The 18,632-nt window shown below is 41.7% G+C and overlaps 1 protein-coding gene across 4 annotated transcripts in view; it reads right to left on the bottom strand.

Moving 5' to 3' along the window:
- Nucleotides 1-1,144: 1,144 nt before the first annotated feature.
- ETFA (electron transfer flavoprotein subunit alpha) overlaps nt 1,145-18,632 on the bottom strand; it is a 77,638-nt gene continuing 60,150 nt past the window's right edge. For 3 of the 4 annotated variants that reach the window (XM_075897359.2, XM_075897360.2, XM_075897362.2), the window contains 3 exons: nt 12,761-12,826; nt 10,268-10,348; nt 1,145-1,382 (listed from right to left, as the gene is read on the bottom strand). In XM_075897359.2, the coding sequence (XP_075753474.2) occupies nt 1,344-1,382; nt 10,268-10,348; nt 12,761-12,826 (186 nt within the window). In that variant the 3' untranslated portion in view covers nt 1,145-1,343. The remainder of the gene's footprint in view (nt 1,383-10,267; nt 10,349-12,760; nt 12,827-18,632) is intronic. The other variant, XM_075897361.2, reaches the window with a different exon arrangement.

Here is an 18,632-nt window from a genome sequence, read left to right as displayed (position 1 = left end):
TAAAAGCAGTCTCCTACCCCCCAGTCACATGTAAACATGTAACCACTAAAAAAATCCTATAGTTACATGTTTACACAAATACAAGCAAGTTAACATCCCAGCTTAGAATAAACATTAAACTGTCTAGAAATAACTAATTGTTCACATGCATATTAAGAGTTTCCAGCAGGGGTCAGTGTTTGGACAAAGCCTAACTACACAGATGCTTGTTACTTTTGTATACATTTTTTACAATTAACTTCCCTAACAAATATAGCACTACTCTAAGAGGCAACAGGCTTAACAATATATTCAGTTACTTGGAGATTAATAGTACTGTATATCAGCTCAACATAATTCATCCACAATTAATCAGAATCAGTCTCTGTAGTTGGCATATTAAACAATTCTGTAACACCCAAATGTTTTACAGAGATCCAAAACTGAGCTTTCTAAAAGCTCCTCTAAGATACACACAGTGACTAAAATCATCTTGATTTCTGGAGGCTTTCAAACCCATCTGTAACTCCCAGTGTAGTCTAGTTGTTGCAGACCTCTTTAAAAAAATTAGTTCCCCCCCCCAAATTTTTTTTTATATTTTATATATAAACTCAAGGAGTTTTGCTTTGCATAATAAATACTGTGGTTGTCATAATATTAAATAACATGACTCCACTCAACAGAAAAGCACTGACTTATTTAATGTAAATAAAGATGTTTTCAAATAGAAACACATCAAAGTAGTAATTGTGTACTTTCATACCCCATCCACGTCAGTATAAAAATAAGTTACAAGGCAGAAGGAACCTGGTAAATTAAACCAAAAATCATTACACGAAGGGTTAAAGCTGACATTCTTGAGATCCTGCAGCATATAGTCTCAAGTGCGAGAAGGAAGTTCTTAAACTCTCAATTTGGAGGATCTAAAATCAATCATGTTGAGCCTTTCAAAAACTTGTTCAATTAATCTTGTTATTGGTCAGCCTGCCAAAAAGAAACATGAGCTATGCTATGATGTGCCTTGTGAGATAGAACTAAAATATAGAAATATAGTTCAAATGCAAATTTGTTACAGTTTGTAGACAAGTTTCTGGAAAAGAAGGATAATTTCTGTCCCCTCCACAAATCTAGTTCGGAGTTAAAAAGGAGACCAACTGCCAGCTGCTAGATTTTACATTGTATGTTTTATTATAGAATTTGGGGGACAGGTCACAAAATTATCTGCAGTCCAACATCAGCTGAAAAGGCAAATGAGGGTAGTACACAGGACAAAGTTAAAATGTAGACAATTTTTCATTATTTCAAAGTCTGCCTGAAACCAGCAACTCAATGGTGTTGCACACAGATCTTTCTTTTCTTCAAAATCACTTTTTCTTTAATGCTTCAGTTAGCTCAGGAACTACCTGCAAATTTAAACAAAGTAAGTATGTACAAATTTCTACAAAAAATGTCTGCTAGAACCGGAAAAGAGAGCTGCTGATACAAAATACTGTATAAACATAATGTAAGACACAAACACCAAGAAATTGATTTGATATGCCATTAAATTACAGCCTAATGAACTCTTGTTTAGATTTAGCTTATTTTTTAAAAAAATTAGTACATTTGCACACTGAACTCAGCTGGAGGACTCAACCCAACTGACTGTCAGAATCTAATCTCAATCAATACAAAAACTATACTGTAATGTGTGTACTGAACAGTTCTACAATTTGCCTGGTAAATATTTAAATATCGGGTGATTTTCAACAGAAAGGTGCAGCAGTTGATATTACAAGAAGGATCATTATCAGTTCTGTAAGGCTTCATAAGATACACAGTTACAGCCCAATTTTAAGAGGGTGAAATTAGAAACATGCAGACCCTTGACTATTTGAAAATCCTTAGAGTTAAGGTCCTATTCCCCAAATTTCTAGTTCCAGCTTGGTTAGGAATATCAGAGTTGCTTTCAGAAATTACATATTTTTCTATAGTAATAGATATGTAGCCATGTTAGTCAGTATAGCTGAAACAAAAAACAGGACTACATAGCACTTTAAAGACTAATAAGATGGTTTATTAGGTGATGAGCTTTCGTGGGTCAGACCCACTTTCGCAGGCCAGATCCACTGATCTGAGGAAGTGGGTCTGGCACTCAAAAGCTCATCACCTAATAAATTATCTTGTTAGTCTTTAAAGTGATACATAGTCCTGTTTTATATTTTTCTATTATTTTCTTGGAAAACTGAAAAATAGAAGAACTAAATCAGAGAAATTTAATTCTGAAGAGATGGGAAAGTGATTTGCAGCAAATATCACCTTGGCCAAAAAACAGTTTAAAGCAGGGCTACTCAACACATGCGGCCCACAGAGCAGTTTCAGTTTACACGGGGCTCAACACATGGCCCATGGGTGGGATCCTTTGAACATGGCCTCCACTGGGAACATGCTCCACAATGGTGAGGCGTCTCCCAGGCAGGGTGAGCATTGAAGGACACAAGCAGATGGGCTGGCTGGAACAGACAGGTACAGGGTGTTAGCATTTCTAGCCCCCAGGGAGGAGGAGCAGTGGAGCATTGTGGGAAGCGCTGGCTGCTTAGCACCTCTTAAGCTCTGCCCATAAGGCTGACTGGCTCATACTGGCCATGGCTGGATCCAAAGCCATGATTTTTGCAGTGGTCCTCAACGCGGTGCCCGCAGGTGCCATAGCACCAGCCGGGGCATTTATGTGCGCCCGCCAAAACATCTGGGCTGGCCCCGCCCCCGGCACGCGGCACATGCGTGGTGCCAGCCCCGAGCATGTGAGCAGCCCCTACCCCTGGCACATATGCAGTGCCAGCCCCGAGCTCAGGGCGCGTGGGCGGCCCCGCCCCCTGGCATGCAGCACATGTGTGGTGCCGGCCCCGGGCTCAGGGCACGTGGGCGGCCCCTACCCCCAGCGCGCAGAACATGCGCAGTGCCAGCCCCGGACACAGAGCACATGGGTGGCCCCTGACCCGGGCGCCGGCCCTGGGCTCAGGGTGTGTGGGCGGCCCCAACCCCTGGGCACACGGCAGATGCATGGTACCAGCCCTGGGCTCAGAGCGCATGGGCAGCCCCCACCCCCGGGCGTGCGGCCCATGCGCGGTGCTGGCCCTGGGTGGACCCTACCCCCAGTGCGCAGCACATGCGCAGTGCCAGCCCCGGACACAGAGCACATGGGCGGCCCCAACCCCTGGGCGCGCGGCACATGCACGGCGCCGGCCCCAGCAGCACAGTGCATGAGCGGCCCCGCCCCCGGACACCGGCACATGAGCAGCCCCGCCCATGGGTGCCCAGCAGCCACGAAAGGTTGGAGACCACTGATTTAAGGCTTAATCTTGGTTTTCAAGCCTGTCCGTGTGAAAGAAGCTATTTGTATATATTTGCGTGTATATGCAACCATGCTTAAGTTGCAGCCCTTGGCATGTGCTGTGAGTATCATTGTGGTCCCCAGACCTTCCAAAGTTGAGTAACCCTGGTTTAAAGTAAAATGGATCTACTAGTCAAGCTACACAAAATGAGTAAGTCATAAGGAAAGAAGTGGACAAGCTGATTTAACCAGCATTAAACCATGTTTTTCAAGTGAGTTAGTGCCAAAGCCTTGGCACCTGTTGTGGTTTTGTCACTTACATACCAACCATGTTGCACTGTAATTCTGACTAGTGTTAGGAAGAGCAGTAATGCATGTAGAGAGTTGGTAGATTAGTCCATAGATTGCACCTGAAAACCTCTCTGAGTCACTTGTGTAAAATATCAATTACCTTGTCTTTCAAGGGGCTGCAGGTTGCCTCAGCTCAAAGAGATCCCAGCTGAACTCATCGCTGATGAATATAGCCTCTCAATTATTTAAGAGATCTACATTGCCATTAGGTGGAACTAATGTGTTCGTACAAAATTTATTAAGGAAATTGTCTACATGTTGTTTCTTCCGAATGTCACTTTGTCTCCAGCTTATTAAAAGGCCCATGTTTACTGCCAAGCCAGCAGGCATTAGTTCAGGAATGGCATTAAGTGCTGGCAATGTTTCTGCCTACTTTCCTCAGTAGATATACTATGAGCTCATGCCAGTCATACACATTACGTGCTAACAGAGCCTCAAGTGTAACCTGTAGCAGCACTCTGAAGTTCCAACGTTCCAGGTTCAAACTTTTTCACATAATGTTTTTGATATGATGGTAGGAGCTCAGGTGATAAGTTTAATATTAAGAAACACGCATGTTTTATTTCACACTGTACAAAACTAGAACTACTGCCCCAAACAATTCACAAACATCTAAAGTCAGCATCAACTCCACGTGCATTCATACTTCAACTAAAAAAATTTAGGGATAACCTTGTAGGATGTGGCTGTGTTTGCCTTACATATTACAAGCAACTCTATCTTGGTCTTAAAATGTAGGTTTATATTTTAACAATTTCAATATGAGTTCTTTTAGCAGCAAATTTTGTACAAATTGTGTAGCCTCTAAATGTATTTTTTTTCTATAAGAAGTTAAAAAACAAATTGTTCAAGTTTCTTAAAGTGAAGTATCTGGGAATGTAAATACCTTCAATATGCAACACAGATCAGAGGATTAAAGAGGGAAAACTTTAAAGTGTTGAGGAAATAGACTCTTTGGTGAAAAGGGTTAGATTCCACATAATACAGTGGCTAAAAACTCAGTAAATGGGTGTACAGTTGCTCTTCAGAACTGAGTGCACAAGATGAATGCCCTTTTAGTACAAATCTAAATAAAATTCAAATAGATATTTGCAGAGGCACAGGAATCGCCCTCTCCCCCCGCTTCCACTCACAGAGCTTTGATTATGGGTATTGTTTTGACATCTTTGTGTCATAACTTTCCCAGAATTAAGAGAAGTCTGGAAAGCAAATCAACAGTAGACAAGAAATAGGACTTCTTAAGCCTTGCTTTCACACAGCCAAAAAAAGGCTCATTAAACAAGCTAATTCTGCTGTGAAATGAAAGGAGTTTCAGAAACGTAGCGCTCACACAACAATTAAGTCTGTTCACACCTGCACGTTAAGAGTATAACTAGCTTCCAAACAATTCTGTATACATGCAAAGGGGAGATGGGACAGTTTCACTTCGGGGATGTTGACGGTTAACCCATAGGCCCCAGCCTTAATGTGTGAGGTTTACCAGTTATAGTTAACGAGTACGGCTGGGGCAGCCCTCATCCGTAGTGAGCCATGGACTGGTGTACTCCATATTTCCAGTGTTCAGGAAATAAACTCTTTGGTGGAAAGGGTTAGATTCCACATGATGCAGTGGCTAAAAACTCAGTGAATGAGTATACAGTTGCTCTTCAGAAACTGTTGAAAGGGGGCTTTCCAGCCCAGCTGGGCTTGAGTAGCACCCTCACCCACTGCAAGTTTAACTGGCTAACCAGTTAGCTAACTAAATGGGATTTTACATTTCTAGTTTTACTGATCCAATATTGGGGTACTGAATGTAGGGAAAGAACATGGTAGCCCAAGACACATAGCATTCAGATTTTTTTTTTTAACTTCTAAGAGATTTTGGGCTCCATAGAGAAGCCAAGACGTAGACTTAAAAAATGTTCTACGCCAAACTTACTTTCTCTTGATTATCCAATAAACTTTGCTTTATGTATGATACTTTTATTTATCACATGTGATGAGAAGTAGGAGATGACAAAGTAACTGGCTCAGGACACAGTCCAAAATATAGGAATAAATAATGTGCATCCTAAAAAAGGCACAACCTAGATCGGGATGGGCAATAATTTTTAAAAGGGGGCCACTTCACAAATTTCTGCCTTGGACAGAAGGGGCAGGGCAAGGAGACTTCTCAGGGTCCCCTGCCACAGACCCTGTAGGCACAGCAGTGGGAGGAGACCTCAACACACTCCCCTCCTGCCTCCAGAACAATCAGGGCTTGGGGGCAGGGAGCGCGTGAAGTCTCTCTCTCTCCCCCATGTGCCTGCCCTGCCAGGGGCACATGGCAGCTAGAGAGAAACGTCGGCTGTTTTAAAACAGCCGGCATTTCTCTTTAGCAGCTGTGCATCCTTGGAGTGGGAAAGACTTCGTGCGCTCTCCCGTCCCTAGGTCTCAATTGGCCTGGGGGCAGGGGAGCAGCAAGGTGGCAGCAGGCCTGATCCACTGGCGTGGCAGGCTAGATCTGACCTGCAGCAGTCCTTTTGCCCACCCCTGACCTAGATGCTGGCTAGTATAAGGAGCATGAAAAACGTCTGATTGTGACAAGTGGCAGGAATAATGGACCTAATATTACAAAATAAAAGATCTTTAAAAGGGCAGTACTTAGTATATATAGTAGCTAGTTTTCCCTCTTAAATAGTATAACTGTCAAAAGCTTAAGTAAAACAGTGATTCCAGGACACAGTTATGAAGAACTCACTACAAACTGTCATTTTAAACATCAGTTTCTGTATATGTTCCATAGTATCTAAGTCTCCTCCCTCGTTTTAAGAGTCTCTTTCAGAATGAGTCAGATTTAATAGAGATTTTGAACTATCTTCCTGGTTCAGACTTCGTTATACACAGTTCCACTTACTTCAGAATCATAGAACCATACAGCTGGAAGAAACCTCAGAAGGTACCAAAGTCCAGCCCCCTGCCCAAGGCAGGACCAATCCTAACTTAAAAAAACCCAGCCAGGGCTTTGTCAAGCCGAGACTTAAAAATCTCTAGAGATGGAGACTCCACTACTTCCCTAGGTAACCCATTCCAGTGCTTCACCACCCTCCTAGTGAAATAGTTTTTTCCTAATATCTAACCTGGACCTCTCCCACCACAACTTGAGACCATGGTTCTGCCATCCATCACTACTATGAACAGCCTTTCTCCAACCTCTTTGGAAGCTCCCTTCAGGAAGTTAAAGGCTGCTATCAAATCCCCCCTCACTCTTTGCTTCTGCAGATTAAACAGACCCAACTCCCTCAGCCTCTACTCGTAGGTCATATGCTCCAGCCCCCTAATCATTTTCGTTGCCCTCCACTGGACCCTCTCCAATGCATCCACATCCTTTTTGTAGTGAGGGAGGGGGCCCAGAACTGGACACAATACCCCAGATGTGGCCTCACCAGAGCCGAATAAAGGGGAATAATTACTTCTCTGGATCTTCTGGCAATTCTCCTCCTAATGCCATTAGCCTTCTTGGCTACAAGAGCACACTGTTGACTCATGTCCACCTTCTCATCCACTGTAATCCCCAGGTCCTTTTTTGCAGAACTACTACTTAGCTGGTTGGTAACAATGCTTGGGATTCTTCCATCCAAAGTGCAGGACTCTGCACTTGTCCTTGTTGAACCTCATCAGATTTCTTGTGGCCCAATCCTCCAATTTGTCTAAGTCACTCTGGACCCTATCTCTGCCCTCAAGTGTATCTACCTCTCCCCCTAGCTTAGTGTCATCTGCAAACTTGCTGAGGGTGCAATCCATCCCCTCATCCATGTCATTAATGAAGATACTGAACAAAACCAGTCCTAGAACCAAACCTTGGGGCACTCCGCTAGAAACTAACCATCAACCTGAGCCATTGATCACTACTCGCTGGGCCCGACCTTCTAGCCAGCTTTCTATCCATTTTACCGTCCATTTATCCAATCCACATGCCCTTAACTTGCTGGCAAGAATATTGTGGGAGACCGTATCAAAAGCTTTGCTAAAGTCAAGGTATTAATTGATCTGGAGCATATGCGAGGCTTCCAGGCAAGGACTGAGCGTTGGGCAGTCAGGCGAAATATTACATCCACTGACTTTCCCATGTCTACAGAGCCAGTTACCTCATCATAGAAGCTAATCAAATTGGTCAGACACGACATGCCCTTTGTGAATCCATGCTGACTATTCTTGATCACTTTCCCCTCTTCCAAGTGCCTCAGAATGGATTCCTTAAGGATCCCTTCTATGATTTTCCCAGGGACTGACCGGCCTATAGTTCCCTGGATCGTCCTTCTTCCCTTTTTTGAAGATGGGCACTACATTTGCCTTTTTCCAATCATCCGGAATCACTCCCGATCTCCACAACTTTTCAAAGATAATGGCCAAAGGCTCCTCAATGACATTTGCCAACTCCCTCAGTACCCTTGGATGCATTAAGTCCAGACCCATGGATTTGTGTACGTTTAGCTTTTCTAAATAGTTCCTAACCTATTCTTTACCCACCAAGGGCTGTCCATCTTCATCCCATCTTCCGTCCGTCACTTAATGCATTAGTCTGGGAGCGGAACTTGTCCGTGAAGACAGAGGAAAAGAAAGCATTGAGTACTTCAGCTTTTTCCCCACATCATCTGTCACTAGGTTACCTCCTTAATCCAGGAGGGGGCCCACACCCTCTCTGATCACCTCCTTCTTGCTAACATGCCTATAGAAACCTTTCTTGTTATCCTTCACATCTTTTGCCAGTCGCAATTCCAATTGCGCTTTCGCCTTCCTGATAACCTCACCTCCGCCCCCCGGCATTCTCGAGCTATACATTTATACCCCTCCCTGGTCATTTGTCCAAATTTCCACTTTTTGTAAGCTCCCTTTTTGTGCTTAAGTTCACCAAGGATTTCCCCTGTAAGCTAATCCGGTCTCCTACCATGTTTGTTTCTCTTGCTACGCATCGGGATGGTTTCTTTCTGTGCTTTCAATAAGGCTTCTTTAAAATATTGCCAGCTTTCCTGGACTCCTTTCCCCTTCATGGGAGAATCCCCTGGGGATGCTAACATCAGGTCTCTGACGGAGTCAAAGTCTGTTTTTCTGAACTTCAAGGTGTTTATTTTACTACTCTCTTTTCTTCCTTTGGTCAGGGTCTTGAAATCTTCTCTCTCATGATCACTGCTCTACTTCCCCTATTAGTTCCTCCCTGTTTGTGAGCAGAAGGTCAAGCTGCGCACGGCCCCTGGTCGGATCCTTCTGCATTTGTACCAAGAAGTTATCCCCAACATTCTCCAAAGACTTCCTGGATTGCCTGTGTACTGCCGTATTGGTCTCCCAACAGATGTCAGGGTGATTAAAGTCCTCCACGAATACCAGGGCCTGCAGTCTGGCAGCTTCTCTCTGTTGTCCAAAAAAAGCCTCATCTACCTCATCCACCTGATTCGGTGGCCTGTAGTAGACACCAACCACAACATCACTGCTGTCGTTTGCACCTCTAAACTTAATCCATGGACTCTTAACAGGCTTTTCTCCCTCTATATACTGGAGTTCTGAGCAATCATGGTGCTTTCTTACATATAGTGCAACTCCTCCTCCTTTTCTCCCCTGCCTGTTCTTCCTGAACAGTTTATACCTTTACATGACAGCACTCCCGTCATGCGAGTCATCCCACCAGGTCTCTGTTATCCCAATTAAATCATATTTCTTGGACAGGGCCAGGGCCTCCAATTCTTCCTGTCTGTTGCCCAGGCTTCTCGCATTGGTGTACAAACACCTCAGATAACCAGTTAATCGCCCTACCTTCTCCATTTGAATCAGGGGTCCTCCCTTGTTGCTCATTCCTCTTTGCATTTCTTCCTGGTATCCAACTTTCCCACTCCCCTCAGGGTTTTGGTCACCGTCCCCCAACAAACCTAGTTTAAAGCTCTCTTCACTAGGCTTGCAAGCCTGCCCACGAAGATGCTCCTTCTTCTCTTTGTTAGGTGGATCTCATCTCTGCCTAACAATCCTTGTGCCCGGAACAGAGTGCCATGGTCAAAGAAACCAAAGCCCTCTCTCCGACACTACCTATGCAACCATGCATTCACTTCCTCAATTCGACGATTCCTGCTCAGTCCTTTCCCTTCAACAGGGTGGATGAACGAGAACACCACTTGTGCTCCGAATTCTTTGATCCTTCTTCCCAGTACTAAATAATTTGTGAGTTTGTTATAGTAATCTGATAATAGGAGAAGTACGTGCTACTATAATACAGAGAAGCACAGGTACAATATTAAATTATAATTAGTCTACATGAAAATGAAAGGAAAAAAATTTACCAACCATTTTAAGGAATGGTTTTCATCTACAAAAAGCCTCATGGCAGACAATTTTAAAGACATCAGAGGATTGATCATGTGAGTTTCTTATTCAGTCAACATTTTTTCCCCTATCCAGATACTTATATATCAGCTTAAAACACTATTTCCTTATCCTAATATTTCCTTAAATACATCTTTACACTTACTTCAAAATTTCATATAGGAGCAAATTAAAAAAAAAAAAAAAAAAAAAAGAAAAAAACTATGCAGAACTGATTTTTGGTAGGGCAGCTCTAAAAAACTTGAAGGTGATTCCTCCTCCACCCCCGTTCCCCCGCCCCCACCTCAAGGTTAGCGTTACCTTAAATAAATCTGCCACCAATCCATAGTCTGCAACCTGGAAAATTGGAGCTTCTGGATCCTTATTAATAGCAACTATGGTCTAAAAGCAGGAGGAAAAAACAAACATACAGCTACAGTTTCAAACATACAGTTATATATTACAATTTTTCCAATACAGAAAGCATGCCTTTAGTTCGCACTGGAATACTAGACCTAGCAGATATGGTTAAGTGCATTTGACAAATATTTTCCATTTCTGCCTTAAAAACAAGACCTATGAAGACAGTCTCAATAAAGGAGCCAAATGTCTTCAATAACAACAGAAAAGTCTGTTAAGCTCTAAGGGCACATCTAAACTACATTCCTCTATTGAAAGAGGAATGTAAATGAGGCAAATTGAAAGTGCAAATGAAGAGCGGATATAAATATCCCACACTTCATTTGCATATTTGCATCCGAGCGCTTTTTCAAAAAAAGGTTTTTCGAAAGTGAAAGCGCAGTTTAGACACGGTTCTTTTGAAAAAAAAAAACCTTTTTCGAAAAAACCCATACTCCTCTTTTTTTTTCAGGAGCATGGGCTCTTTCAGTAGTGTTTCAGTAGCTTTGGAATATTTTAATCGCTGTTCTGTAAAATGAGTGGATTCAGTACATTTAAAAATAATGCTAATTGACTGGCACATAAATGAGGTAAGACATACAAAAGTAAACCTTTTAGTTGTTTTGTCTCTTATGGATTTGCAATGCCTTTCCCTTCTAACATGAATATGTTAGTTCCCTTCCGGAAAAGGGATTTTTCTACCTGATTGTAAAGGTACAAATAAATTATACATTTCACTCAGAGAAAGCTTCCCTACTTCTAAAAACATATTTAAGTGTGCAAGTTCACAATGCCAGATAATTCACAGTGGGGGAGGGGGAGAATATCACACCAGAGAGACTGTAGCCATGGTTACAGGGATTTTTTTTTTTAAATTGGATCTTTTCACTAAATACAGTACCCAACTGCTTTTACTAAAAACAAAACTAGGTCACAGTTCAACTAAAAATTGAAAAGTCTTAAATATACACAAGTTTATGTAAATATAAATATTATAAAGGGAAACCTTAAAATGGTATGACTCAAAATCACCTAATTTTTACATATAGTTGATACCAAACAAACAAACAAAGAATTTTCAGAATTCAGGATATAGTATTGGAGAAAGAGCAGGGATATTATGCTATTAGCAGGAATTCATATTTTTTAATCACCTTCTTCACCTCTCTGTTTAGAAGAGAAGAAGCTAATGCTACACAAATTTCACTAACACTGGCATAAAATCTGCTTCTTCCACTGTAGGTTGCAACTCTCAACCTCACAATCCCAGTTGAAAGTTTTCCTCCACTGCCAAGGGCATACCCTTTAAATTTCTCTCAACTTAAATTTCCAACTGTATAATTCTAAAGCAGGATACAACTTGTATTACATTGCATCTTCCATAGCATTTGCTCTAAACTAAATTTGGCAGCTAGCACAGCACTCTATTCATTCTTGTGTCCCCCCAAAAAGTTTCACATTTAACTTTAAAATTCACACATCAAAATGCAGTATTCAGAAGAAACTAGGTGCTAAAGTGAGTGCTTATCCTACTATGCAATTTGTCTCATGCTAAGAATATTACTAGATAGTTAACCAAGCTAAATTTGTTGCTGTGGCCAGAAGGGAATTTTCTAAAATTTCAGGAGAAAAAAAAGTTAAGACCCATTTATCAAAAGGTGAAAACAGAAATGTTTGCCCCACATATAAACAGTTCCTGCCTCACCAGGATGCCATAGCAGAAATACATTTGAGCCTGTTTAATAAAAATCTACTTTAACACAGTCTCCTGAAGAGATACAAATGGTCACTTTTTTAAATTACACAAAGAAAAAGCAACTTTTCTATTTTTGGCTGTTATTACTGCACATGATCCTGCCAATCTATTAGGAAACTCTCAATGTCCAGTCCACAGTCCAATTTCATATGTAGCCAGTACATTTCAGCTACTCACGAGTTAAGCCTTTTAAAGTTTTATTACCATTTTATAATAGGTTTCCATTTGAATGAATAAATGCAAGAATGTCAGAGGCATCTTTTACTTTATGGAATAGTAAGTTCATAATTCAAATTGCATATTGTTATGCATGAATTAATGTGTCAAGTTCTGAAATACATGTGAGCAGAACTATAGTACAGTACTCTAGAATGGCATTTGTGTTTAAACAATGCATTAAATCAATTAAGTCTTTTCTGATGAATGACTGTTTTTGCAACACATTTCTTTCAAAGTTAGCTTGCTATTGAAACACTTTTTTCACAGTATTTAACATCATTTGAGAATTGATATTTTTAATGCAGCAGAACAAACCAATCATCTTTCCATGTTCACTTTCCACAAATGTTGGAACAAGTTTTACTCCGATCTGTTATTTTGCCATAAAAAAAAATCATTTCCACTTCTTTCAGTCTTTCCTAATTCATGCCAGACTGTACCTTGCTGTCTTTCATCCCTGCTAAATGCTGGATTGCTCCAGATATTCCAACAGCAATATAAAGTTCCTAGAAGAAAAAGAATTATTAACATTAGTGATATTTTCAGAGATGTTACAAACTAACAAAAAAATTGGTACGATAGAGAATTTTAATATATCGTTTCTTGTCTAGATTACTTGAAATCCAGGATAGGTACACAGTAGGCAGATATCCTAGGGATATCCACCTGGCCAGTTTTGGAGTACAAAAGAAAAAAAGGAGACAAAAAAGCATCTGGCACATGCACAGAACCACAGTAATGTCCTGTCTACCTAAATCGGGACAGGCAAGATCCAGCCTGCCAATTCACTGGATCTGGCCCAAGGGCCACCTATTTTGTCTAGAAATGGGTGACAGGAGAGGGATCACGTGAGGATTACCTGTTGTGTCCCCTCCCTTTGGGGAATCCGATATTAGCCACTGCCAACAGACAGGATACTGGACTAGATGGTCTGACCCAGTATGGCCGTTCATATATTTTTATTTTTTTCCTTATGTTCTTATTGGGACCCTCAGGCACAGAGCAGCCAGATGCTTCAGAGAACCCCCATGCTGCTCCCAGCACTGGGGAAAGGGGAAGGCTTTGTGTGCTGCCTCCACCCTCCAGCAAAATCTCTCAGCTCTCATTGGTCAAATGGCCTCAGGTCTGGCAGGGCTGCTGACTAGGAGCTGCCAAGGTAAAGGACTTTCAACTGTAGCCTGCCCCTGGCACTCAAGTCCCTTCCTCTACCCCCCAACTCCCTGCCCCAGTTCACCTCACCGCCCCCTGCTGTCCCAGTTCATCACCCAAACCCTCCATACCTCTCCTCCCCCAGGTCACAACTGTCTCTGAAACCCCACACCCTCTCTCAAAGTCAGGCCAGAATCCTCTCCTGCAACCATACCTTCACCCCAACCCTGCACCCCATTCCCCTGCCCCTGATCACAACTCCCTTCTTCACCTCAACTCTCTCACAGACCTCATACCCTCTCTTCCATCCCAGTCCCTTACCCTGAGCTCCCTTCTGCATCCAACCTCTGCCCCAGACTCATCTATGGAGGGAGCGCAAAATGCCGCTGTTGACCACTAACCAAAATCTTGGAGTGCTCCCCCCGCCCCACAAAAGGTATTGCCCACCTTTGATGTAAATGTATGTATACACAATTCAGTTAAAGGATGGGACTGTCATCACTGGAAGATCTTTCAGATTCTCAGAGTTTGGAAATTTTTTCACTATCATTTTTAATTTTTAAAAAACAGGTTTATTTCTAAAAAAGAAATCTTTTTAAAATTCAATATGAAACTGACAACTTTTGCTAAAGTCTACATTTAAATTAAAAGCAAAATATAATATTAAGCAGTATAGGTTTGCTAACCAGTTTCAAAGAAAGTCACCCACTGAACTAGTGGTAGTCACTGGTTACGCATCTGGAATCAGTTTTTTAAAGCAGTAACCTCTTCTACAGGTGCATTAAAAAATAATCTTTTCTGTTTACTGAACTAGTTCAGTTCAATAACTAGTTCCATCAAAATTTAGAAACCAAGAGATCTGAAAAAGCAGGAAGGCTTGTTTCTCTCTTTCAAGCCATGAATAAAAACTAGGTGTCTCAGATAGAAGCAGCAGCAAGGTGGTGGTGGTGGTGGTGGTGGAGGAGGCAGCTCCGCAGAGTCAGCTCTCGTGGAGAGCCAGCTTTCCCACGTGTTCTGGTTCCTCATGCCTCCTTGCCCTCCATGCTACTGCTTCTCTATAAGAGGCAGCAGCGTGGGAAAGTAAGGCAGGTGGCTCCATAGGATCTGGTGCTCTTGGGGAGACGGCTTAAAAGCACTGGCTCCAACCTTCTGCATGGAGTTGATAAGTCTGGCCTTACTGGTTAATCCTATCAATCGTTTACTCAATTACACATTGACATCTCTATTGCTAACTACCGCTAAACAGTTTTTCTAAATTAACAGATCAGTTAGTTTTAAATGCAAAACATGTTTTGATAAACCTGTTACATATCAGCACACATAATATAGCCTTAATTAAATTAAAATGTGTGCACATTTAATTGAATGTTCATCCTTCATACAAATCTCAAGTGAAAAATTTTCATCTATACATAAAACATGATTAGTGATGCAATTCTGAAATACAATAAAAATGGAAAAATTAAGAATCTGAATAAACAGAAGTTAAGCTACATAAGAAATATGCACAGAGTGAACCCACCTGATTACACTAACTTCAATGCTTCTTTTTTGCTAAAGTGTATGTTTATGTTCCAAATATACACATTATGTTATTAACAAGAATCAGCCTCTCTTTCTGAAAGTAACTAAAAATACAAATGCAAAATTTGATTAAAACCAATAATTTAAATCATGTATAATAGTGATTTAAATTACTAGTTTGCTACTGTCTGTATTGCAGAGATAAATAGGACCTAAATATGTAGGGTTGATAATTTGGCAACTTAACACATTTTGAATTTGTATGCTTATCAATTCTTACCCATTTCTAATGTAAATTCCTAACCCCCCTCCCCCACACACACACATATATATTGGTGGTTTTAATGTATAGAAGAAAACCATTTCACCTTAGCTTGACAGTTATCCTGACTATGAGCCACTCAAAACCAGGTACATTTTGAATTCATGAAACAACAGTTCATAGAATCATAGAACCATACAGCTGGAAGAGACTTCAGAAGGCCATCAAATCTAGCCCCCTGCCCAACGCAGGACAAATCCCAATTAAATCAACCCAGCCAGGGCTTTGTCAAGCCCAGACTTAAACACCTCTAGGAATGGAGACTCCACCTCTTCCCTAGGTAACCCATTCCAGTGCTTCACCACCCTCCTAGGGAAATAGTTTTTCCTAATATCCAACCTGGACCTCTCCCACCACAACTTGAGACTATTGCTCCTTGTTCTGCCATCCATCACTACTGTACTGTGAACAGCCTTTCTCCAGCCTCTTCAGAACCTCCCTTCACGAAGTTGAAGGCTGCTATCAAATCCCCCCTCACTCTTTTCTGCAGACTAAACAGACCCAACTCCCTCTGCCTCTCCTTGTAGGTCATAATCTCCAGCCCCCTAATCATTTGGGTTGCCCTCCACTGGACCCTCTCCAATGCATCCACATCCTTTTTGGAGTGGGGGGCCCAGAACGGGACACAATATTCCAGATGTGGCCTCACCAGAGCCAAGTAAAGAGGAATTATCAAATCTCTGGATCGACTGGCAATGCTCCTCTTAATGCAACCTAATATGTCATTAGCCTTCTTGGCTACAAGGGCACACTGTTGACTCATGTCCAGCTTCTCATCCACTGTAATCCCTAGGTCCTTTTGTACAGAACTGCTACTTAACCAATTGGTCCCCAGCCTGTAACAATGCTTGGGATTCTTCTGTCCCAAGGGAACTCTACACTTGTCCTTGTTGAACCTCATCAGATTTCTTGTGGCCCAATCCTCCAATTTGTCTAAGTCACTCTGGACTCTATCCCTGCCCTCCAGCATATCTACTTCTCCCCCAGTTTAGTGTCATCCTCAACCTTGCTGAGGGTGCAATCCATTCCCTCATCCAGGTCATTAATAAAGATGTTGAACAAAACCAGTACTAGAACCAAACCTTGGGGCACTCTGCTAGAAACCGACTGCCATCCTGACATCGAGTTGTTGATCACTAGCTACTGGGCCCGATCTTCCAGCCAGCTTTCTATCCATCTTACCGTCCATTTATCCAATCCATATTCCCTTAACTTGCTGGCAAGAACATTGTGGGAGATCGTATCAAAAGCTTTGCTAAAGTCAAGGTATATCACATCCACTGACTTCCCCATATCCACAGAGCCAGTTACCTCATTATAGAAGCTAATCAGATGGTCAGGCACTACTTGCCCTTTGTGAATCCATGCTGACAATTCTTGATCACTCTCTCCTCTTCCAAGTGCTTCAAAATGGATTAGTTGAGGATCCCTCCATAATTTTTCCAGGGACTGAGGTAAGACTGACTAGCCTAAGGTTCTCTGGATCGTCCTTCTTCCCTTTCTTAAAGATGGGCACGACACATTGCCTTTTTCCAATCATTCGGGATCTCTCCCAAACTCCACTTTTCAAAGATAATGGCCAAAGGTTCCTCAATGACATTTACCAACCCCCTCAGTATCCTTGGATGTATTAAGTCCGGACCCATAGATTTATGTACCTTTAGCTTTTCTAAATAGTTCCTAACTTGTTCTTTCACCACCAAGGGCTGCCTACCTTCGTCCCATAGCGCATTAGTCTGGGATCGGACCTTGTCCATGAAGACAGAGGCAAGGAAAGCATTAAGTACTTCAGCTTTCCCCATGTCATCTGTCACTAGGTTACTGCCCTCATCCAGTAGGGGCCCCACACGCTCTCTGATCACCTTCTTCTTGCTAACATGCCTGTAAAAACCTTTCTTGTTATCCTTCACATCCCTTGTGAGTTGCAATTCCAATTGCACTTTCGCCTTCCTGATAACTCCGCTGCATTCTTGAGCTATACATTTATACCCCTCCCTGGACATCTGTCCAAGTTTCCACTTTTGTAAGCTCCCTTTTTGTGCTTAAGTTCACCAAGTATTTCCCGGTAAGCCAATCCGGTCTCCTAGTTTTAGACTAATGGTTCAAATTGCAGTCAACATTTTACCATTTGTCTTCCTTCAAAAATTCATAGAAGAGAAACAAAGAGTACTTTTCACCACGTCATTCATGAAGACCAAGACAAGCAGTTATTAGCTCAAAAGATGTATGCCTCCTATTCTCCATTCAATGTCTCCAATTTAAAAACAAAAATTAAAAACAAGATTAGTTATGATGCCCAATTAGTTTATAACACCTATACTGCAATGTAGAAAGAGCAATGTCCATTACAATCAAGGAGGTAAGGCAGACATTACATTTTTTTTTAAAATCAAAGTGTTCTTGTTCAAGTTAGCATTTGCGGGCCAGCTAGACATAAAACAATTTTGATGCTCCATCCTAAAGAAACTTCACCAACCCAACACACATTACTCCCTTCTCCCACATCCATATCCCAGGCTTAATCTGGAGAAAAATCAGTCTGAAACCTCCAATCTTGATTTCTTGATCTTACAAGAGGCAGGTATTACTCAGAAAATTATGCCTCAACTTTCCCTAGTCTTTATTATACCTTTCCCTCTTCCCCAGCTAACAGGCTTAGAGGCCCAAAAGTTACAAATTGTATGCCAAAATCTAGAAATGGATACAGAAGTATAGTTTTATTGGAGGTTTCAATTAAAAGGCCATGGATGTGGTGGTTTCTCTTTTATTCATTTCAGTTTAATTGTTAGCCATTGCTGTTCAATTGTTCCCTCTAAAGTTACATGCACAGATCATGTTTAGAACCCAGATTTCACGCCCTCTGACTTGTTCTCCTACCTCCTACATGAAGCTTCTCTTCTTTCCAAGAACTGTGGAGAACACCTAAATGGAATATTTTATTCTATTGGATGCTAGCACACAATAGCATTATTATTGTTTGATACCAAATGAGCCAATTCCTGCCCCCTTCCTCAGGGGAAACAAAGCCAGGGGAGGGAGAACTCTAATAGTGATAAAAACAAAGAAGAGTAGAATGATGAGAGAATTTTTCCTTTTGAATTAATAAGTCTATGAGCAAGGCTATGAAATGCTTCTCAGTTCTGAGCATTTTCACAAATTCATATGAGAGTCAGAGGCTACAAAATGTGCTGAGTTTTGTTTTCTCCCCTCTTATTCAATAGATTACTGTTTGGGATCACCTTATTTCAACTGCAGGGCTACATCTAACAAGTGAAATATAATATATAATATGTAAACAGAAGGACACATGGTTAGAC

This window comes from Pelodiscus sinensis, chromosome 14 (assembly GCF_052426305.1).
Source record: "Pelodiscus sinensis isolate ZL-2025 chromosome 14, ASM5242630v1, whole genome shotgun sequence".
Taxonomy (NCBI): Eukaryota; Metazoa; Chordata; order Testudines; family Trionychidae; genus Pelodiscus; species Pelodiscus sinensis.
The sequence above is the reverse complement of the archived record's forward strand: the minus strand, read 5'-3'. Positions and strand labels throughout refer to the sequence as shown.